Here is a 22,807-nt window from a genome sequence, read left to right as displayed (position 1 = left end):
GAGATAAAAGACAAAAAGGATGGTCCATCCCCAAAACAAATTGCAGACAGTGATGGTTCAACTTCATCCCCAAAACATAAATACAAGTACAAATTGCAGACGTTCGACCACTTTTATACAGCAGGAATTGATTCTCAATTTCACTCTTGATAAATAAAAAAATGAAAATTTAAAAGGAAACAAAAGCCTAGATGCCTTTGCGCCTCCTTCCACGGCAAAGCCCCACCCAGTTTCCGCCATGGCTGCTGTTCCAAAATTTTCTGATGATTTCCTCATCAGTCACGGAAATTTCAAAACAAAAGAATTAGCCTTGCAGCTTCCCAGTAACTTGTAATGTTATACTTTCTTCGCAACCATACATAAACTAAAATTGAATCTAATTGTCTAACCTTCAAATCAAATCCCGTTTTCTTCTTTACCAACTCTCCAAATTGAATCTAATTGGCTATAATTTCCCGTTCACAGGAAGGTAAAAAATGAACAAGATGTTTGAACCCAGAATAAGTTTGGGTCTATATTAGGCCTAATGCTTTTATTTCACTCAAGTATGAATGGATATTTAATTTCAACATAAGTGAACGGTAACTGAGCTCGAGGATTTGAAAGTACTTTACACGTGGCATTGTGGGTGACAAACACTCTGTCACACTGTACATTTAACCCAATCGGTTTTACAGAGAAAACGCTACTTTCTAATGACATTTTGGTAGTTTTGAGGAGATGGAAGCTCAAGTTGCAATGTAAATAATTTTTTTCTTCCTTCACTATTCACATCAACAATTAGGAGCAGACATAATTATACTAAGAGTAAAGGGTTTAAATGGGAAGAAATGTATGTTCTATATATAGGAACATAAAGAAAGAAGAAAAGGGCACACAACTCACAACTCATAAAAACTTTGAAGCTCTGCAGCCTACAATATTCCAAATTCCTTATGTAATCTAGCATATTTGTACTTGTATTCATGTTTATAGCTTTGCTACTTTGCATGTAGGATCGGTTCCCTTTAAGAAAATTCTTTTCAAATCACTTCAAGTTATTGTATTTTTCATTTCTTTTAAGTTATTACTTTGTAGTTGGATATTTTCCAAGTATTTAACATCATTTCTTTTCTGTTCTTTCATTTTCTTACAGTCTTTCATACATTTATGTGAACATATTCATGTGAGAATTGCCAACTAAGTTGAACTAAGAGCCAATCAGCTTGTGGTTATTATTTCTCATACATAAAGAAAAAATTTGAAGTCCTTTATAAAATAAGGCATAGAAAAGAGCTTTTTAATTAAAATTAGCTACTTGTGCATTGAAAATGAAATAATATAAACTTCATCACTTTTCATGATTCATCTCTTTTAAATTTGAGTGGTAGACAATGTTCTTCCATAACTTATATGTCAGTCTACAGGAGAGGAAAAAATGAACAAAATGTTTGGACCTAAAATAAGTTTGGATTAGGCCTAATGCCTTTCTTTCACTCAAGTACTAATGAATATTTAATTTCAACAAAAGTAAACAGTAATTGAGCTCAAGAATTTGAAAGTACTTTACACATGACATTATGAGTGACAAACACCCTGTAACACGGTACATTTAACCCAGTAGGTTTTACATAGGAAAAACTACTTTTTAGCTTGGAATTTTATGAAAAGAGCTTTCTATTTCTACATATCCCTTTCCATGTCACACGGTACATTTAACCATGTCGGTTTTACATGGAAAAAACTACTTTTTAGCTTGGAATTTTATGAAAAGAGCTTTCTTTTTCTACATATCATTTTCCCTATCACACGGTACATTTAACCCTGTCGGTTTTACATAGAAAAAGCTACTTTTTAGCTTGGAATTTTATCCTTTTTCTTGTCACACGGTACATGTATCCCATTCGGTTTTACATAAGAAAAGCTACTTTTTAGCTTGGAATTTTATGAAAAGAGCTTCATTTTTCTACATCTAGCGGCCTAGTTGGTTTTACATAGAAAAAGCCACTTTTTAGCTTGGAATTTTATGAAAAGTTTTTCCTTTTTCAACATCCAACCACGCAAAGACGTTTGACAAAGTGTATAAGTCAGTCAAGAGAAATAAGACCAAAGTGATGGTCCATTCCCAAAACAAATTCCGAGCAGTGATGGTCACACGTGGCCAAATGTAGACACACACTTGAACAGGTGCACATGTAATCTGTAAACACGTTTTAGTATGTTTGAGCATCTTAAAAAAAAACATCAAATTCAAAACATCAAATTTTTATTTGATGATTGATTTGACAATTTGACATGCTGTTAATATTTTCATTCCACCCAATAAGCCAAAATTTATTGTTTTATTTATGTTTTTTTAAACAAAAATAATAAAAGTTGGGTTGTTGGTTTAAAAATAATATAATTTATTACTTCATTTAAAGTAAAGCAAGTGGAATACCTTTGAAAATAAAAAAAAAAAAAAATCCAATTTGAAAGCAACTTCAAATTTAACATCTCTTTGTCCATGTCAACTTAACCTTCTTTTTCATGTCATCTTTGGCATATCGGTTGAAGTAAATGATATGTCAGCTTAACCTTCTTTTTCATGTCATCTTTGGCATATCGGTTGGAGTAAATGATATGTCATTTATTACTGTTATATATATGTGGCTAGTTAGTTCTTGGAAGTCTTCCAATCCCATATGTGAAATGCTAATGGACTTGCACTTGAATAGGTATGGAAGGTGAACGCAAAAACGATTGTAGAGCGATCGCCTGTACTCAAGCTTAAGAACATAAAGTCGACTCGACTTGTCTTCACAAAAACAACTGTAGGGCAATCGCCTAATTAGTAAACGACGATCAAATGATCTAAGAAGTGCACAAACCCGTGATTCAACCAGCAACCGCTCGATCATGCAGTTGATGCAGATATCTTGGCTCCTTAAGATTGCGGAGTTAGAATTTTGTGTTTATGATCAGAACCGTTCATATTATAAATCACCCTGTAAATATCATCTCCACAAAAAATCAATAGCTGCCCTTCCATAATCATTGAACAGATGGCCACCTTGTTCGTATACTTTAAATCAACAGTGCAATACCAACTCAAACACCTAAACCTCCAACACTACAAAGCAAAAAATACATTCGCAACAAGAAACTTGCAATTTGCAAAAGAATACAGGCTTTCGACCCTTCCGGGAGACGTTTGCTTGGGGAAAGACATTGCTCTTTGAACAAAAATACTTTATTGGGCAGCTTTCGACGTTTCATTGTACAAAACAAGGGACCCAGAAACATATCTTGGATCGGCATACGAAGGAACTGGGAGGAACGGAAACGGTGCAATAGAGGCGTATGATACAGGTGGGCGAACTTGTGAGCCATCTGAGGTATTCCTCAACCTACTCTTCCGTTTGACATTGCCGTCTTGTGAGGACAATGAAAGCTCAACGCTACTCTCTAAATTCTCTTCAGAAAGGCTTTGTTGATTATCAACGATGCGGTGGAACATAATCCCCGACATAAATACAGGAAGGTAAAGAAGGCTGGCATGAAACATCTTCCTTGCTTTATGTGTAGTACGGTCTCGGTAGAACGAAAATGATGTTGCAGCTATCGCGAGAGTAAGAAGAGTAGATTCAAGACAAAACCATCCAGACGTCATACCCCCTGCAGACAGAAGAAACGGGCGGAATGAGATGTAATCCCCAACATTAATTATTCCCTGATTAGTGATCAAGGGCCAAAGATTGCATCTCAAGCATGGAACATGTTGGTCATTCTACTACCAAGAAGAGTTGCATGATAACAAAGATGACATTTCCGATTAATCAATCACGTACTACGATGATCAAGAATTGTCCCCGCAGTATCATACAATTGATAATCGGTAGAAGGAACCACAAATTAAAGTCAATGTACGAGAGGACCAATGACATATGAAATCAACCAAAACCATGAATAACAAATATAACTCGTCAGCTTTGTTAAAACCATCAAGAGTCTTAGGAAAATGCAAATAGCTAAAGACTCAAAATGCAATCTGAAAACAGCCATATCAGACACGAAAGCCAGATAACAATCTATTTCGTGGAAGAAAAAAATGATAACATTTCTTGCGTTTTTCCCAATGGTAAATGTAAGTCTAAATCACTTATTTGCAATTCAAAGAAGACAAATGCTGACACCTCTACGATGGAAAACCTTCTTTCAATAAGACATAAGATTGATCGAACATTGGTTGAAAAGAGAGAAGAAAAACAAAAATGCTCAAAGAGCTTTACAAGACAACCACCAATAGAAATACAAAAATACAAATAGAAACACGATTAGGAAAAGAAAGATGGTTTGTGAGTCTTGGACTACAGTCATAGGCCAAGAACCCCAAAGGGATCATGTATATGCAATTCCTTAAAGCTACTGAGGCTGTTCTCTGACCAGAAGCATCAGCAAGGGAGAACATCCTAAATCTGAATATGAATCAAACGAAAAAGGATTAGAGAGGAAGAAGCCAAGTGAACTGCATCAATAATCTGTGGACCACCATCACACGTACAAAGATCCAACCTACAATCAGCTTGACTACAAATTCCTAAAATCTCATGCTAATCATTTAAAAGGGGAAGTAAATTGGATAACAAAACGGCTGCTCACACCATTCGCTCTCAAAAAGTATAAAATCTGTCGACTATAATTCTTTCTGCCTTGACCTCATAGGGCATAATTGGATATTGATTAATTCTTTCCATGAACAGATACATGGCCCATGAAAGCAAAGGCAGGAAATAAAACTCCTGTTCTGAAACAATTTCCAGGTGCAAAATATTTGAATCTTTTCAACTGATGACATAAATGTTAAAGTAAGACCATGAAAGACCCAGAAGCTCATACCCTCCAGCGGCATAGTCATTACGGCACAAGTATGCTAGGGCCATAAAATGAGGTATTTGCCAAAAGTAGAGAGCAGCTGGGAGTAGCATTGCATTGAGGGAAACCTGGCCGGAAGCTGCAGCCCAGCTGAAAGAGCCCAAAAGAGAAATCACGAGCCAACATGCAGGAAAATTCAGTTCTTGATATATGTCATGACTCGTAATGTAACAAACAAAAATATCAGTTAGGTCTGCAAAGGGATCAACATGAAGAAAACGATAGAGTTGAAAAGAAAACTTCAATACGAAGAATTATAGAAAAGAAAACTAGATCTATTCACATTTTTTTTCGATAAGAATTATTCTCATATGAATAAGAAAAAATAGGGTTGAATTATAGACAAGAAAATAGTAAAACTAATAGTACCTACATAAAGTTTCTATTTTTATGCCTACAGCTAAAGTCAGTCACCATGATTCCCAATCTATCCATAACAACATCCTAAGACCAAAGTTGATTGGCAGTGTGTGGCTACGTTAGAAGCTTCATTTCTAAAAATCCATGAGGCAGATAAAATGGGATATCAGAGAGAGGTAAGTAATTGTCACATATCTTCCCATATACATACCAAAGACAAACCGATCAACAATAATTGTGCTCCTTGTGGTGCAGGCCTTTGCTACAGGAGTGCTATACCAATCAGATGGTGAAGCAAAGAAAACCATCTCTGCATGGGGTGGTTCAAGATCATCAACTTGAAATGGTCCCATTACAAGGTGTAAACACATGCAAACATGTGTGTGTTTGGCGAGAGAGACATCTATTTTACTGTTCTATTTTACTGTTAAACAAGTGGAAGCTACGAGATAAGTCCATAGATATTGACAAAAAATTTCAGACCAGAGAGAAAAAGATACTGGGGGAATATGCAAGTTATGTGTATAAAATATTTAGTACAGTACAATGGGTACTTTTCAATAGATATTGGAAAACAAACTTGGTTTTTATTTAAAGTAAAACCCTGATCAGTTTTGGGCTGCCAAAATATTTTGCAACAACTAACATTTAAGCTACTATGAGTCAATTGAAAGCATAACTTTTCAACAGCCAAAGCAATACAACAACAACAACAACAACAAAGCCTTTTCCCACTAAGTGGGGTCGGCTATATGAATCCTAGAACGCCATTGCGCTCGGTTTTGTGTCATGTCCTCCGTTAGATCCAAGTACTCTAAGTCTTTTCTTAGAGTCTCTTCCAAAGTTGTCCTAGGTCTTCCTCTACCCCTTCGGCCCTGAACCTCTGTCCCGTAGTCACATCTTCGAACCGGAGCGTCAGTCGGCCTTCTTTGCACATGTCCAAAATCACCAGAGCCGATTTTCTCTCATCTTTCCTACAATTTCGGCTACTCCTACTTTACCTCGGATATCCTCATTCCCAATCTTATCCTTTCTCGTGTGCCCACACATCCCACGAAGCATCCTCATCTCCGCTACATCCATTTTGTGTACGTGTTGATGCTTCACCACCCAACATTCTGTGCCATACAACATCGCTAGCCTTATTGTCGTCCTATAAAATTTTCCCTTGAGCTTCAGTGGCCTACGACGGTCACACAACACGCCGGATGCACTCTTTCCATCCAGCTCGTATTCTATGGTTGAGATCTCCATCTAATTCTCCGTTCTCTTGCAAGATAGATCCTAGGTAGCGAAAACGATCGCTTTTTGTGATCTTCGCTAGATTGCTCCGGTCATTAGTGTGGATAAGTATATAACTGGATAGAGATAGGAAAGCAAACACAAGATGTACGTGGTTCACCCAGATTGGCTACGTCCACGGAATAGAAGAGTTCTCATTAATTGTGAAGGGTTTACACAAGTACATAGGTTCAAGCTCTCATTTAGTGAGTACAAGTGAATGATTTAGTACAAATGACATTAGGAAATATTATGGGAGAATGATCTCGTAATCACGAAATTTCTAAGTATCGGAGTGTGGTGTCGTCTTAACTTGCCTTATCTGTCTCATAGGTAGATGTGGCATCTTCTCTGGAAGTACTCTTCCTCCATCCAGGGGTGGTATCTTTAACTGGTGGAGATGCACAAGGTAATGTATCAATTTCACTTGAAGCTTACTTGTAGTTTCAGGCTTGGTCAAGCGCGATACAAACCATGTAGTAGGAGTCCCTCAAGTCGCCGAGCTAGGGGGTCTGCTGAAAGAGGTGACAGACAAGGTAAGCAATCAGAGCTCCGACTGATTGTTCACCTTCTCCCCATCTTGCAGCAGCATGAAGGATAAAGAGAAGAAAAATGAGAAGAGATGATATGAGATACTTTTGCTTTTGAAGAAGTAACTTTCCACAGGCTTATTCTTGAACTGAGCTGGAGGGTTTTCTGGTTTCCTCCAGAGTATAAGGCCGAATGAAGAATTTGAGGGTCAAAACAAGTCCATCAAATCTAGAGTACGTTCCACCCTGCTGATATAAGATACTTTTGCTTTTGACAGAGTAATGAATGTATCGGCACGTGTGCTGTTACGCTTGTCTCCACATGCTTCCTTGTATCCTTCGCACTTACCCTATCTGTTCCTCAAGCAGATGCGGAATCTTCCCTGGAAACATAAGATGTTGAAGATGAGTACTCGAGAGCAATGCCAGGTAAGTAATCAGGTAAGGGGTTCCAGGCAGTCAGTTCCTGGCTGGAAGCTTGATTCCAAGTGCTGACTGATTGCTCTCTTTCTCCTTGTCTTGCAGGTAAAAACAAGGCCAAAAGAAAAGACAGGGAAAAAGCATGATATGGGATACTCTTGCTTTTAACCCTGATGATATGAGATATTTTTGCTCTAGTATAGCTTGTTTGCAGAGGTATTATCGGGGGGAAAGAAAGCTGAATATTTCGAAAGGCTTCGTTGGGAGTGCCCTCTCAAATCTGATGAAGGGTTGAGCATTTTTGCAGGTCTACCTGTCCGTTGGGGATGGAGGTCGACATATATAGGAGTCTCCCTAACAACAAGTAGTAATGCTATTCCTTTACCCTGCTTGGTCATAGCACGGTAGTGGGAGCTGCCAGTTTCACATGTTTTAACTCTGTCAGAGCACTTTGAAAAAGTGGTCTGTGGTATCTGGCTCTCGAGATTCGGAGAACGATGCTTCTTCGATTTTTGAGAAAGCAATCATGCTGGGGGTATGACTCTCGAGATTCGGAGAGCAGTGTCTCTTCGATTTTTGAGGAAGTAATCATGTTGGGAGTCTGGCTCTCGAAATTCGGAGGGCGGTGCCTCTTCGATTTTGGAGCAAGCAATCTTGTTGGGAGTGTTGTCTCGAATGTGAGTAAAGGTTGGGCATGTTTGCTAGTCTACCTTGCCACGAAGCACAAAGGTTGACACACAGGGACTTTCCAATTATCCAGCAATGGTACTGTTCCTTTACCCTCTCTTCGATTTTGAGAAAGTAGTCATGTTGGGAGTCTGGCTCTCGAGATTCGGAGGACGGTGCCTCTTCGATTTTGGAGCAAGCAATCTTATTGGGAGTGTTTTCTCGAATGTGAGTAAAGGTTGGGCATGTTTGCTAGTCTACCTTGCCACGAAGCACAGAGGTTGACACACATGGACTTTCCAATTATCCAGCAGTGGTACTGTTCCTTTACAGTTGTGGGTAATAATATGGTAGCTAGACCTTCAAAATTTATGTGTCTAAACTTTTGTTAGTGCTGTTTCTTTGCTATTCTTTTACCTTTCTTGGTCAGAGCGATGTAGTGGGAGCTGCAAGCTTCACGTGCTCAACTTTGGCAGAGAACTTTGGCAAAGTTATTTGTGGTACCCATGAGCTATTGTTGCGTGTGGGAAGTGGGTGATTGAACAGTAAGATTCATGTGCTTTCTACTTCACCAGAAGTCTTCGACAGAATGCCCATAATTTCTGCAAAGCTGAGTGTGCGTGTGACAGGTGCTGACAAGGCTAGAAAAGTAGGTGCCTCTTCGATTTCTGAGATCGGCCCTCGTGGTCTCTGAGCAGCCCAGCTTTTGAGAAAGCGAGCGCCTCTTCGATTGATTCGGAGAACGATGCCTCATCGATTTTTGAGAAAGCAATCATGCTGGGGGTCTGGCTCTCGAGATTCGGGGAGCAGTCTCTTCGATTTTTGAGAAAGTAATCATGTTGGGAGTCTGGCTCTCGAGATTCGGAGGGCGGTGCCTCTTCGATTTTGGAGCAAGCAATCTTGTTGGGAGTGTTTTCTCGAATGTGAGTAAAGGTTGGGCATGTTTGCTAGTCTACCTTGCCACGAAGCACAGAGGTTGACACACAGGGACTTTCCAATTATCCAGCAATGGTACTGTTCCTTTACCCTCTTTTCGATTTTTAAGAAAGTAGTCATGTTTGGAGTCTGGCTCTCAAGATTTGGAGGACGGTGCCTCTTCGATTTTGGAGCAAGCAATCTTATTGGAAGTGTTTTCTCGAATGTGAGTAAAGTTTGGGCATGTTTGCTAGTCTACCTTGCCACGAAGCACAGAGGTTGACACACAGGGACTTTCCAATTATCCAGCAGTGGTACTGTTCCTTTACCCTTGTGGGTAATAATATGGTAGCTAGACCTTCAAAATTTATGGGTCTAAACTTTGTTAGTGCTGTTTCTTTGCTATTCTTTTACCCTTCTTGGTCAGAGCGATGTAGTGGGAGCTGCAAGCTTCACGTGCTCAACTTTGGCAGAGAACTTTGGCAAAGTTATCTGTGGTACCCATGAGCTATTGTTGCGTGTGGGAAGTGGGTGATTGAACAGTAAGATTCATGTGTTTTCTACTTCCCCAAAAGTCTTTGACAGAATGCCCATAATTTCCGCAAAACTGAGTGTGCGCGTGACAGGTGCTGACAAGGCTGGAAAAGGCTGGAAAAGTAGGTGCCTCTTCGATTTCTGAGATCGGCCTTCGTGGTCTCTAGGGAGCCCAGCTTTTGAGAAAGCGAGCGCCTCTTCGATTTTTGAGATCGGCCTTCGTGGTCTTTGAGCAGCCCAACTTTTGAGAAAGCAAACGCCTCTTCGATTTCTGAGATCAACCCTCGTGATCTCTTAGCAGCCCAGCTTTTGAGAAAGCAAACGCCTCTTCGATTTCTGAGCAGGCGCCTCTTCGATTTCTGAAGCTTCGTCGAGTGCAGATTTTTATAGGGGCTGGCATTAAGTTCCAAAGCACACTTGAATCTCCACCAGTAGAAGCTTCATTCTTGCACTTCTAAGATCTTGATTTGTCCGACCTCTTCTCTCTTCAACACCTTTGAAAATGTCTGGCCCCTCCGACCGTCGTTTTGACTTGAACCTTGTTGAAGAGGCAGCCCCGCCTTCTCCAGACAACATATGGCGCCCATCCTTCGTCTCCCCTACTGGTCCTCTTACCGTTGGGGATTCCGTGATGAAGAATGATATGACCGCTGCGGTGGTGGCCAGGAACCTTCTCACTCCCAAAGATAACAGACTACTTTCCAAACGGTCTGATGAGTTAGCTGTTAAGGATTCGCTGGCTCTCAGTGTTCAGTGTGCAGGTTCTGTGGCTAATATGGCCCAACGCCTATTTGCTCGAACCCGCCAAGTTGAATCATTGGCGGCTGAAGTGATGAGTCTCAAACAGGAGATTAGAGGGCTCAAGCATGAGAATAAACAGTTGCACCGGCTCGCACATGACTATGCTACAAACATGAAGAGGAAGCTTGACCAGATGAAGGAAACTGATGGTCAGGTTTTACTTGATCATCAGAGATTTGTGGGTTTGTTCCAAAGGCATTTATTGCCTTCGTCTTCTGGAGCTGTACCGCGTAATGAAGCTCCAAATGATCAACCTCTGATGCCTCCTCCTTCTAGGGTTCTGTCCAGTACTGAGGCTCCAAATGATCCTCCTCCGGTGCCTTCTCTTTCTGGGGTTCTACCGACTGCTGAGACTTCTCCTAAGCAACCTTTGTGAAGGCTCCCTCTTGTGTGCTTATTTTGACTCATGTATATGTACATATTTGTAGCTTATCGGGGATATCAATAAATAAGCTTTCCTTCATTTCAACGTATTGTGTTAAATACACCAAAGCCTTCTTCGCTAAGTTCTTTGAATTTTCTTTTGTTAAAGCTTGTATGTTGAAGCTTTCTGAGTGGAGCATGTAGGTTGGGGTAGTGTTCCCTTAATTTCCCGAGTGAGGAAAACTTCTCGGTTGGAGACTTGGAAAATCCAAGTCACTGAGTGGGATCGGCTATATGAATCTTAGAACGCCATTGTGCTCGATCCTGTGTCATGTCCTTCGTTAGATCCAAGTACTCTAAGTCTTTTCTTAGAGTCTCTTCCAAAGTTTCCCTAGGTCTTCCTCTACCCCTTCGGCCCTGAACCTCTGTCCCATAGTCGCATCTTCTAATCGGAACGTCAGTAGGCCTTCTTTGCACATGTCCAAACCACCGTAACCGATTTTCTCTCATCTTTCCTTCAATTTCGGCTACTCCTACTTTACCCCGGATATCCTCATTCCTAATCTTATCCTTTCTCGTGTGCCCACACATTCAACGAAGCATCCTCATCTCCGCTACACCCATTTTGTGTACGTGTTGATGTTTCACCGCCCAACATTCTGTGCCATACAGCATCGCCGGCCTTATTGCCGTCCTATAAAATTTTCCCTTGAGCTTCAGTGGCATACGGCGGTCACACAACACGCCGGATGCACTCTTCCACTTCATCCATCCAGCTTGTATTCTATGGTTGAGATCTCCATCTAATTCTCCATTCTTTTGCAAGATAGATCCTAGGTAACGAAAACGGTCGCTCTTTGGTATTTCTTGATCTCCGATCCTCACCCCTAACTCGTTTTGGCCTCCATTTGCACTGAACTTGCACTCCATATATTCTGTCTTTGATCGGCTTAGGCGAAGACCTTTAGATTCCAACACTTCTCTCCAAAGGTTAAGCTTTGCATTTACCCCTTCCTGAGTTTCATCTATCAACACTATATCGTCTGCGAAAAGCATACACCAAGGAATATCATCTTGAATATGTCGTGTTAACTCATCCATTACCAACGCAAAAAGGTAAGGACTTAAGGATGAGCCTTGATGTAATCCTACAGTTATGGGAAAGCTTTCGGTTTGTCCTTCATGAGTTCTTACGGCAGTCTTTGCTCCTTCATACATATCCTTTATAGCTTGGATATATGCTACTCGTACTCCTTTCTTCTCTAAAATCCTCCAAAGAATGTCTCTTGGGACCCTATCATACGCTTTTTCCAAATCTATAAAGACCATGTGTAAATCCTTTTTCCCATCTCTATATCTTTCCATCAATCTTCGTAAGAGATAGATTGCCTCCATGGTTGAGCGCCCTAGCATGAACCCGAATTGGTTGTCCGAAACCCGTGTCTCTTGCCTCAATCTATGCTCAATGACTCTCTCCCAGAGCTTCATTGTATGACTCATTAGCTTAATACCCCTATAGTTCATGCAATTTTGTACGTCGCCCTTATTCTTGTAGATAGGCACCAAAGTGCTCATTCGCCACTCATTTGGCATCTTCTTCGTTTTCAAAATCCTATTGAAAAGGTCAGTGAGCCATGTTATACCTGTCTCTCCCAAAAGTTTCCACACTTCGATTGGTATATCGTCTGGGCCTATTGCTTTTCTATGCTTCATCTTCTTCAAAGCTACAACCACTTCTTCCTTCCGGATTCGACGATAAAAAGAGTAGTTTCTACACTCTTCTGAGTTACTCAACTCCCCTAAAGAAGCACTCATTTCATGTCCTTCATTGAAAAGATTATGAAAATAACCTCTCCATCTGTCTTTAACCGCGTTCTCTGTAGCAAGAACCTTTCCATCCTCATCCTTGATGCACCTCACTTGGTTTAGGTCCCTTGTCTTCTTTTCCCTTGCTCTAGATAGTTTATAGATATCTAACTCTCCTTCTTTGGTATCTAGTCGTTTATACATATCGTCGTAAGCCGCTAACTTAGCTTCTCTGACAGCTTTCTTCGCCTCTTGCTTCGCTTTTCTATACCTTTCACCATTACAAAAGACCGTGCCATTCAAAAAATATTTTCATCTACACAATAAGCCAGGCCCAAAAAGAGCCGAATAACAAGGGGCACACAAACCTGATTTAAGGAATTAGCAGATGCTGCAACCATCATGGTACCAGCACATGTGCAACAAAGTCCAGCAAAATCAATGGCATGGCCACTTCCATGAATAAACCCAATTCCAGAAGTTGTGACGACTAGCATGCTGAAGTAAAAGTGATGAAATCATAAGAAAAAAAAATCTTAAACTAAGTTTCAATGACGAAAAATTGATAATCCCTAGTTAGAAGAGAATCTACTACGAACACAAAATGTAGATGTTTAACGCATGAATAAAAATACACCCAATACTGCAATCAAACCGAGTCCTGAATTCAGGAGTTGAAAAAAATTGGCACAATAACTTAATAAGTGATAATTCAACTTAACTAGATGAAGGTGGAAAATAAGTATATCTTCTAGCTAAGCGTCAACCGCTATTTCCTTAAGAAAGGGATCCTTTATGAATGTTTATATTGAAAACCAGTATGGGTTACATAAACACAGATGGGATGCAAATTCTGTTGTGAGGAGATCGAGTCTAAGCCCTTCAAAAATAGAATTTTCACGGATAAGAGTCCCATTTCTAGATTTGTAAGAACTTCCATTCCATTGAGCTGAGATGGTTTCAGGAAAGATTTGAATGATTTGGAAATTGGGGGAGCTCACTTCTTGGCAGAGGCGGATCCATTCAGGGACTAGGGTGGTCCCAGGACCACCCAACGGCAGAGGCGGATCCATTCAGGGACTAGGGTGGTCTCAGGACCACCCAACGGCCTGGAGTTTTGCGGAGGGGAGATATGCAGCGGTGACTCTCTGCAGACTGCAGATGAAAAAGAAAGAAGAAGGTTGTTTTCTTGTTAAACTGAATCGGCCAAAACGCACCGTTTGAGTCCAATACAATTAAAATGAATGTGTGAGCCCAATTCCCATTTTAATATTTTATATAAGAGACCCTAATCGGTAATCCCAATGCCCAATCCCTTTTTCCTCTCTCCCCAGTTTCCTTTTTCGTTCTAACCGCATATGACCAAGCCATCACCTGTCCACCTCTCTCCTCTCAAACACCGCTTCATTTCTTAATTTTATTTTTGTTATTTTAATACTGTCCTAATGTCTAAATTTAAATAAGTTTTCTAATTTTAGTCCAAAATAGAATGCTATTAAATTGATGTGTATCGGATAAAATTGTTAGATTCCTAATATATACTAGTTAGTGCTTGGATTGTAATATATGATTTTTTTATATTGATTTGATCATGTGATGGTTAATTTCTATATATATGTTTTGTTTTTCAACAAATATACATATGTTTTTATCTCCATTAATTTATATGAATTTTTGTTTTAATAATTGAATGTGTAGAAATTAAGAACATGGTACGACATAATACATGAAAATCATACTCGATTAGTTTAAACAATGTTATTTCAAATAGTACAACTCGGGAAGAGATCGGGTCCGGATCTCTCCCATCAAAGGCCCAAGAACAAATGATCCGGACCGTTGAAATTTAATCAAACGGCTACAATTATTATAACTTTTAGAAGAGCCCCCTGTTTGTAACCGTTGGATCAAATTTCAACGGTCCGGATCACTTGATCGTGGCTTTTGATGGGAGAGATCCGAACTCTTCCCGTTCAACTCCAATACTGGGACCACCCAATGATAAAAGTCTGGATCCGCCACTGCTTCTTGGTTGTCTTTGTCGAAGCATTTACATTTGTATCTGGTTAGATCAGATGTAGAAGATGGAGTTTATAACCATGCGGCAGCTTCTCGTTTTATGTAACAATCCATCTCTCTTTATTGGTTTAGTTTTTTCTTGGTTAGCTGCTTCATTGGTTTCTCATGGAGGGTCAAAACCTATGATATGACTATAAGGACAAGAATACGCGCCCGTTTGTCTCCATGATGGTGTATAATGTTCTAAAGCTGAGGATAACAGTGAAAGTCCCGTGTCTCCATTGTTCTACAGTTCTAAAGCTACGACTGAGATAGTGTTGCGAAGGAAATGTGAGTGTGCTAGCCAATTTTGGGTTTTGTTGCTGGAGAGAAACGAGAGAATTTCGAAGAACTTATTTGTGCGGGCGAGCAGGACTTAATGTGTTCAAACTAGAAATTTTTTTTCTCCTCACTCTTCACAATGGGGTATATCTTTTTGGGTCATATTCAAGCCAACTGGAGTGGAGCTGTTTTTCGAGAACCTAATTTCGGTTTAAGGTCCTAATCGTTGGAAGAAAAAATATTATTATTGTTATAATATTACTTTAGTATAAAGTAACGTTTTCAATTGGGGAATTGGATCTCCTCCTGAACAATTGGTGGGGATCTTCATGACCACACAACACAGATCGTTAGATTTTGATCTAACGGCTACAAATAGGAGATTGTTCTAAAAATTATAATAATTATATTCAACGATCCGTGTTGTGTGATCATGAGAGATCCCATCATTTGTTCAGGAGGAAATCCAATTCCTTCAATTGGCACTATTCATTTGAGATGGATTTTGAGTTATTTACAAAATTACCATCGCCTCGGCCTGCCGTTCAGATTGATAATTTCAATTTATTTACAAAAGTGCCACCGTTTTGCACAATGGAAGGGCGCCAACGTGTCAATCGTCTTGCATTGCTTCGACTCCGTTTCCATCCCCTTTTCTTTCCCTCTTTTCCTCTCCGACTCTTTCTGTAACCATCCATCACTGTAAATTCGTCAAAAAATCCGACACAAATAGACACGTTTCGAGGAGGACAAGGTGAAAAAACAAGGCGTTTGGTGTGTATGACGAGCGCTTCGGAGCTTTTCTACAACCGGGGGTCTCGCTACACCAGCCGAACCGCCACCGATCTAGGGTTCGACTCCCTCCCTCTTCTTCCGACAGTTGCCCGAAGTCAAAACCATAATCACAGTCGACGCCACCACAATTCCGACGGCTGTGATCCCCTCCTCCGCCGAACTCCTCTCTATTTCCGCCACCGCGCCTACCTTCCTTCACGGCACCAAGGTCGTCGCTGCACCACCTCTCTCTTCCGGAAGATTGAAAGCTCAGAGACACTTCAAGTCTGCTTATGCTAAAGCTTCGGACCACGTTCCCTAGCAGTTTAGGCAGGAAAATCTCGAAGATGGAGGTGAGTTTTCACTACCCTTTTGCTCAATTTTTTGTTTATTGATTTTTATAGATTGCCATCTCTTCTAATTTTGTTTTAAGTGGGAATTTGTGATTCGTTTCTGTATTTTAATCAAATTTGCTATGTGCACGTATTGTTTCCTTTCTGATTTTTTTTTTTGGTTTTGTATTTCGGATGGGAGGTTTCAAATTTTCAATTGGGTTACTGCGTAAAGAGGAAGGGAATATAGGGGAAGTTGAAGTTTGAACATTTAATTGTTAATCTTATGATATTTGAGGAGACAATAGGTTTTATTTGGTTGAAGAAGGTAGTAAATTTAGAAAAAATTGAGGGCAATTTCATGTTGCCATATTATTATCATGCATTATCCTATACAGGAAGAGGAACTATTGGGGTGAACTAGATTGGTCATGCTCTATTGATATGTCGAAAGTGAATGACTGACCATAATCTGATTGGAGAAGTCAAGGGAAGTGCGTAGTTGAGGATTGTATAATTTGGATTAGTGTACGACTATGGCATGGGAGGAAGAAGTGGACCGTGCACGCCAAGGTCAGAGGGATGCATAGGTCAAGCTTTCTTCTTTGAGGTAAGTGCCCTCTGTTTATTGCCCAACAGTGTTGTTATTATCAATTTGAAGCTTTGCGTTCTGAATTTTTTGCTTTGTCAAACAACCTCCTTGAAATGCTCGATTTCAGGCCGAAGTCCAAAAAATGAGAGTTGAGATGGCTTCCATGAAGAGGGATGCAGAGCATTCCTTGCGCCAAGTGATATCTGCTTCCTCTCCTTTTGTATATCTTCATATGAAGAGTTTTACTAGGTTATATTGAGCACTATGTTATTTATGGGTTATATTTTCCATTTTGCAGGAACACATGGAGCTAGAGAAGCTCTATCGTGAACTCACTGATCTACTGGTAATGTCACTCAAGAACACTTATTTACATGGTCAGATATCGCATCTTTATGACACTGCTTATTCCATTTGTTTTCATGTTTCCGTTTCCTTTTTCTGTTTATCATACTTAAACTGTTTATTTGTGCAAGCTGCTACTACGCGCTTGAATGCAATTTATTACTGGCAGGATGCGAAGAAAGCTAGATATATGTGTAGGATCGCTTGATTAGTGTTAGGGTTTTAACAACTAATTGTTAGTAGCTAGAAGATCTGGTTAGATGAATGCTAATCTGATATTCCTTACAGTACTTGAGTGCCAGTTTCATAGTGTTTGTTCCCTGCTGTATACCTGCTGTACAGTTTCATTTCTGTTTCTTCATAACTTTCTTGGTTCTGGGATAAATGCAGATTGAGTACAATGAATGTCCATTGTTCTCTTAGGGTGCGTTTGGTACGCGGACGGGACGGAACGGAACGGGACGGGACGGGACGGAACGGAACGGGACGGGACGGAACGAAGGTGTAATTTTTGAAAAAGACATGGGGTATATTTGTCTTAAAATGGTAAAACATTGTGTTCCACAGACGTGGAACAAACCCGTTCCAGGGGGGAGAGGTGGAACGCAAAAACACCCAAAATCTGTCCCGTGGAACAACCCGTTCCACCCATTTTTAGCGCACCAAACGCGGGACGGAACGCCTCGTTCCGTTCCGTCCCGTCCCGTCCCACGTACCAAACGCACCCTTACTGTTCAGGTATTTGTCATAGGTTGTGTAGTTCAAGAAATTTAACATTTAGCAATTGGTGGGTTAGAAGAAGCGGCTAGCGTGATGGGTAATATTTTAAGTTTGTATTTCTTAAATTTTTTCGTTCTGGAGTATATGATTTACCTCAATTGTTTTGTACTTTAATCTTTACTAATTTTCATTGTGGAGTATGATTTACCTCAACTAACAACTTTTCATTGTTTAACCTTTTCCTCCCTTAGTTGCATATGTTTGATTTGTTAGTTTGCTTCTTACACATGTTGTTTCCTAATGGTGTAGGTGAGTTGCCGGATGCATGTGCAGATTACTCAAATAGACGAAGCTAAGAATGACTTAGTATTGAGTGAGAAAGAAGCTTGGGTCGGTTGGACTTCGACATTTGATTTATTCATGTTTTTTGTTGCTTGCAATGTTCTCTCCTTGTTTGTTCTGAGATTCTGTGATCTTATTTTTCATAAGAACTGACATTGGTTTGCCATATAATGTTTTAGGAACTGTTATACCTTAAGGAGGGAACGCTTGTAGAAGGAACTGTCAAGAAAATCTTTCCATATGGAGCCCAAGTGAGGATAGGATAAACTAACAGGAGGTATAATGACTTTCAAACTTACTTTAAAATCAGACTGCGTGCGTGGTTTCCCTGCTTTTTCCACTTTTGAAGAAGCGTTGCATGTGTGGAGTACTTTTGAAAGATTAGAACACCACAAAATGGAAATAAAATAGCATGGGACTTTCTCTCAAAAGGTATCTAAATGCATGAAAAAATGAGAAGATACATAATATTGATCTTCAGAATAGAAATGAAAATTTTGAACTTTAAAATGGAAGGCATGCAATTTTGTACTCTTACCCAGCAGTTGCCTCTCAGAATTGTCTCATTCCCTTTCTTAAGAGGGATCTATTTTGATAAGAAACAAGACCTTACAACTATTGCATTCTTCGTTTTTCTTGAATTTCCTTGGTTTTTGATGGGTGATTGAGTGGTGTTTGATTGAGAAATTTGCTGATTAGGGTTAGGTTGGCGTCTGTTTGGTTGGCTGGAAATTTTGGGAAAGAAAATGGGGTCATGGGATAAGGATTTAGGACCTTTGTAACTCTATTCATGTATGTATCTCCTGATTAGTATTCAAATTTAGTGCATATAAGTCCATTTCTTAAGAGGGATCTATTTTGATAAGAAACAAGACCTTACAACTGTTGCATTCTTCGTTTTCTTGATTGTAAAGTCTGTGTACCATGTTAAGTATATTAATAGGATGCTTAGGTAATTGTAGGAGAAGTTATGCGTGCATTCTTTTGGCAATCCTTTCCCAGAACCTGTAGTGATCCTGATATGAGTCTAACTCTGCCTTGGTCATAGCTCAACATGGAAACGTTATGAAATATCTTCTTTATAAGTGTTTCTAGGCTCTAGCCTCCTCTTTTTTAGCAGACTTATCTAATGTATAACAAAGCATGTTCTACTAGAGCTCAAATCATACAAAGAGAGGGAAAATCAAAATACACCAGAAATATAAAAAAAAACTTAATTTATTAAGATGTATGGAGGAAAGGTTTTAGTCATTTAAAATTGGTTTAAATTAACGATGTTATATAGTGATTCTAATTTGATGCTTGCTTGCCCTGCAATCAACTCAGTGCTTAATGATTATGCATGTTTCCCACTTCCCAGGTCTAATTTGATCGCATGCATGTAACAATAGTTAAATTGGGGGACTGGACAATTAACTAATGGATTTGCTGTGTTTGCGATTTTCATTTTCATGTTTTTGGATTTAATTAGGTTTGTAGTTTGTCATATGATTGACTTCTGAATGATGTTACGGACTCATGTTGTGCCATCGCTTATGCCCTTTTAACCTGTATATGTGTTCCCTCAATGGGTTTTATTATCCCTGAAATCTTTTTGAAATCAAATGTTGCTCCTTTCGTTTGTGATAGTTTGTACACTACTAAATTCTTAATTGAAGTCATTATTCTTTTGTTTTCTGCCTTTTCACCTTCTTAAGAGTCTGAAATCCATATATATGTAACCCTTAATTAGTTTAGATATGCCTTTTCCCATTCTTAAACGCGATACTCTCAACATTTATTTCATGAATCTATAAGAACCACATATCTTGGGATGCAAAATCTGTACTGTAATATTAACTGAATATATTCATACTTTGATTCTACCTGTTGATTGGGCAATAATCTTCTCCTAAACTAACAATCTGACTATCTGACTATCATACTAATTAGAAACATGCTGATGCTATTTGATACGCATGCATCATATATATCATACATACCTTTGCAGGGAGATGTTCAACAATGGTGGACTTTCCGTATGCAGTAATTTCGGCACTCTTTCAGATTTGTACTTTATTCTATATTTGTTGCTAGAAGCGTAGTACTGTATGGAAGGAACACAATTTTTTATAGTTTTTTTGTTTGGTGCTAAACATCCCATCTCTGTGTTATTCTCAGACTCTCACAGTCGCCGCATCACTCGCCCACTCACTCACTCACTCACTCCAGGTACACCTCTTAAATCCCCTTTTGTATTTTTATCTTTCCTGATTGATGATTTAATTTGGGTTTTATTAATAGTTTAATTTGGAGTTTAATTGAAGGTTTAATTCAGGTTTGTAGTTGGGGTTTAATTGAAGGTTTTACTTAGGTTTAGAATTAGGTGGGTTTTTGCTATTTCAGCTCCCTAAATTACTTTAGAATACATAATATTTTTGGTCTTCTTTCTTTTGTTGGAATGTTGTCAGTGTAATCTGTTAATTTTGGATTGTTTAGTTTCATGGGTTCTGTAGAAATAGACTCCAGTTGTGTCATCCCACAAACAATTATGCCATGAGTGGGATGCTGCATGATTGTTAAAACATGAGACTTTCTGTTCAGTTCTCATGATGTTCCATGTCTTCACAAGTGCGAAGGATGGGACGTTATGGGATCATTTCAAGATAATAGCATTTCACAGTATTGCGATAATTTGTAGGCTAGAAATAAGACAACTCGGTGAGGGGATACATCATGTTCCAGGTCTGGTTGAGGCACATGTAAACAACATGAGTGAAGTCTGGGAAGTTCTGCAAACTGGCAGTAATGCAAGGAGAACGACTCAAGGAAACTCAAAACATAAATAGGTCTCTGTCTTCCCTTGGTGATGTCATATCTGCACTTGCAACTAAAAGCTCACACATACCTTTATGTTTAATGAATAGTTCTTTGTTTATATTGGCCAAGTTGCCACCTGATGTATTCAGCTATTACTTTCTTTTACTAAATTATGTGTTATGTGCAGGAACTCGAAGCTTACCCACTTGCTTCAAGACTCTCTAGGTACTTCATTTGGATCACAGAAGAATCAACAATTCTTATTCTGAGTTGTTTAATATTCCAAGTTCATATTTTTTATTTTATTCTCTGGTTTCTTGGATGAAACTTAAACTAATGAATATCATTCGTTGTTTTAGGAGGAGACTCGAAGACACTCATGTTTGTTCAAATAAGTCCTAATGAAAATGGTGTGAGTGAGACATTTTGCTCACTGAACTTTGCAAGTAGAGTGAGACGGATAGAGTTGGGTCCAGCAAAGAGGCAACTGGACACTTGTGAACTTTTGAGATACAAACAGATGGTAATTTACTGTGCTTGACGCTACTTATTTCTCTTTCTTAGACGAAATTATCCATATGTCAAATAAACCATAGTGGATAATTTCACTTCATTATAAATAACACTTCCATGTGCTTATTTCACTTCATTATTTTTTGCATTCCAATTGGTATTTGTTTCGTTCGCAAACGGTTATCGGCATAGATAAAGTAAAATTCCGTTCTTGGCTCTCTTTTACTTTACTGTAGCATCTGTTTGTCTGTTAATGTAAATTTGGGTTATGTTGGATTTTTCAATTTGATTCTCCAATATATTTTTTTGGTGACCGTGTTAAATTGGAGGATTAAATTTATATAAAACATGACATAGTATGCCACAACACATTTATGTAAATGTAATTGAAGAGGATACATGCATTAGTATGCCATTGGTATGGCATGGAATGACACCGGATACTATTTAGCTAGATTGTTCCGGGGTTCAAGCTTATCCAGTGACTTCCTAGCACTTTCTTATTACCTATCTCCTTAGAGATTTGATCAAAATTAATAATTTTTCCAAGACGAGAATTATTATGTGTCACCTGTCGACAGCCTTATAAATAGTAAAATGCTACTTAAATATTTAACACGTTAAGGTTTCAATGTTATTTGAGAATATCATATTTAGGTCACTAGAATTCTTTATACAGGACTGACTGGGCTAAAATTTTAAATGACAGGTCAATCCCCAATTTTATGCATTTAAGTGGATCACCCTCCTCTTAACCACAAAATATACAGACTTCGAAATCAATACTGTAATTAAGCTGCTGTTTCTTGCGAATATCAGTTTTCAATTTCCAATCAACAACGGGTAGATCTATAGGACATGCACGAACGCGTACTTCACAAGTAATGCTTTTATCAAATTCAAAATGGCAGGAGTTCAATTTCGCTGACAGCCTTCACACTTGGGATACACTTTCAAGTGATCTGAGGGTCCTCAGGTAGGATTATATCCTTTCAATCATTAATTTATGAATTGGGTTGTTTTTCTTTTGTGATTTCAGTATTTAGGTCTTTAGTGACTGCACAATTTCATGGTTTTTTACTATTTCAGAAGTAATTGATAAGAGTTGGATGTGATTCTACTAAAGTTGGAAATCGTTGTCCTTAGAGCAAGCAAGTTTGCAGATATCCATTTTGTTTTGATTCGGGCATCTTCAACCAGTTAGTATAGGACATAAAAAAATGATTTGATTGAACTGTTATGTATTTCTATTTTTTTTTAAGGAAAACTAATGAAAAGAGCTTGAAAACTTGGAGTTTTAATGATAAGGACAAAATAAAGGGTAAAATGAATAGTATCAAGTTTGACTTTTTAGTGTAAAAATGTGGTTTTTCGTTAAAGTGAACAGTACCGTGGACTTTTCGTTAAAACTCCATTTTTTTTATGGCGGTATCATTTTCTTAACAAAATAGAAATCACTTAAATAAATAAACCACTCAAGT

At 38.9% G+C, this 22,807-nt stretch overlaps 2 protein-coding genes and 1 long non-coding RNA gene across 27 annotated transcripts; 1 reads left to right on the top strand and 2 right to left on the bottom strand.

Annotated features, from left to right (window-relative positions):
• Positions 1 to 40: 40 nt before the first annotated feature.
• On the bottom strand, positions 41 to 485 carry LOC103402561 (uncharacterized). The gene is made up of 2 exons (XR_011576489.1): positions 390 to 485; positions 41 to 260 (listed from the first exon to the last, which is right to left on the bottom strand). It is a non-coding gene; the product is annotated as an uncharacterized lncRNA (long non-coding RNA).
• Positions 486 to 2,973: 2,488 nt separating this feature from the next.
• Positions 2,974 to 5,606, bottom strand: LOC139187567 (protoheme IX farnesyltransferase, mitochondrial-like). The gene is made up of 4 exons (XM_070813060.1): positions 5,465 to 5,606; positions 4,858 to 5,086; positions 4,333 to 4,436; positions 2,974 to 3,636 (listed from the first exon to the last, which is right to left on the bottom strand). The coding sequence occupies exons 1-4, from the start codon at positions 5,604 to 5,606 to the stop codon at positions 3,212 to 3,214; spliced, it is 900 nt and encodes a 299-aa protein (XP_070669161.1). The 3' UTR covers positions 2,974 to 3,211.
• Positions 5,607 to 15,535: 9,929 nt separating this feature from the next.
• On the top strand, positions 15,536 to 22,657 carry LOC103426228 (kinesin-like protein KIN-14Q). Of its 25 annotated transcripts, none has more exons than XM_070814368.1 (11): positions 15,630 to 16,625; positions 16,735 to 16,803; positions 16,906 to 16,953; positions 17,982 to 18,062; positions 18,194 to 18,291; positions 20,005 to 20,039; positions 20,175 to 20,225; positions 20,695 to 20,842; positions 21,001 to 21,038; positions 21,173 to 21,336; positions 22,036 to 22,183. In XM_070814368.1, the coding sequence occupies exons 8-11, from the start codon at positions 20,802 to 20,804 to the stop codon at positions 22,171 to 22,173; spliced, it is 381 nt and encodes a 126-aa protein (XP_070670469.1). In that variant the 5' UTR covers positions 15,630 to 16,625; positions 16,735 to 16,803; positions 16,906 to 16,953; positions 17,982 to 18,062; positions 18,194 to 18,291; positions 20,005 to 20,039; positions 20,175 to 20,225; positions 20,695 to 20,801; the 3' UTR covers positions 22,174 to 22,183. The 25 variants fall into 25 exon arrangements, 16 of the variants coding, with proteins under 16 accessions (XP_070670469.1, XP_070670465.1, XP_070670470.1 ...); XR_011576464.1 differs by lacking the exon at positions 22,036 to 22,183 and having other exon boundaries at positions 15,802 to 16,036; positions 16,414 to 16,625; positions 20,739 to 20,842; positions 21,173 to 21,551; XM_070814361.1 differs by lacking the exon at positions 20,695 to 20,842 and having other exon boundaries at positions 15,802 to 16,036; positions 16,414 to 16,625.
• Positions 22,658 to 22,807: the final 150 nt, after the last annotated feature.

Source organism: Malus domestica, chromosome 15 (assembly GCF_042453785.1).
Source record: "Malus domestica chromosome 15, GDT2T_hap1".
In the NCBI taxonomy this organism is placed as follows: Eukaryota; Viridiplantae; Streptophyta; class Magnoliopsida; order Rosales; family Rosaceae; genus Malus; species Malus domestica.
This window is presented reverse-complemented; position numbering and strand designations above follow the sequence as displayed.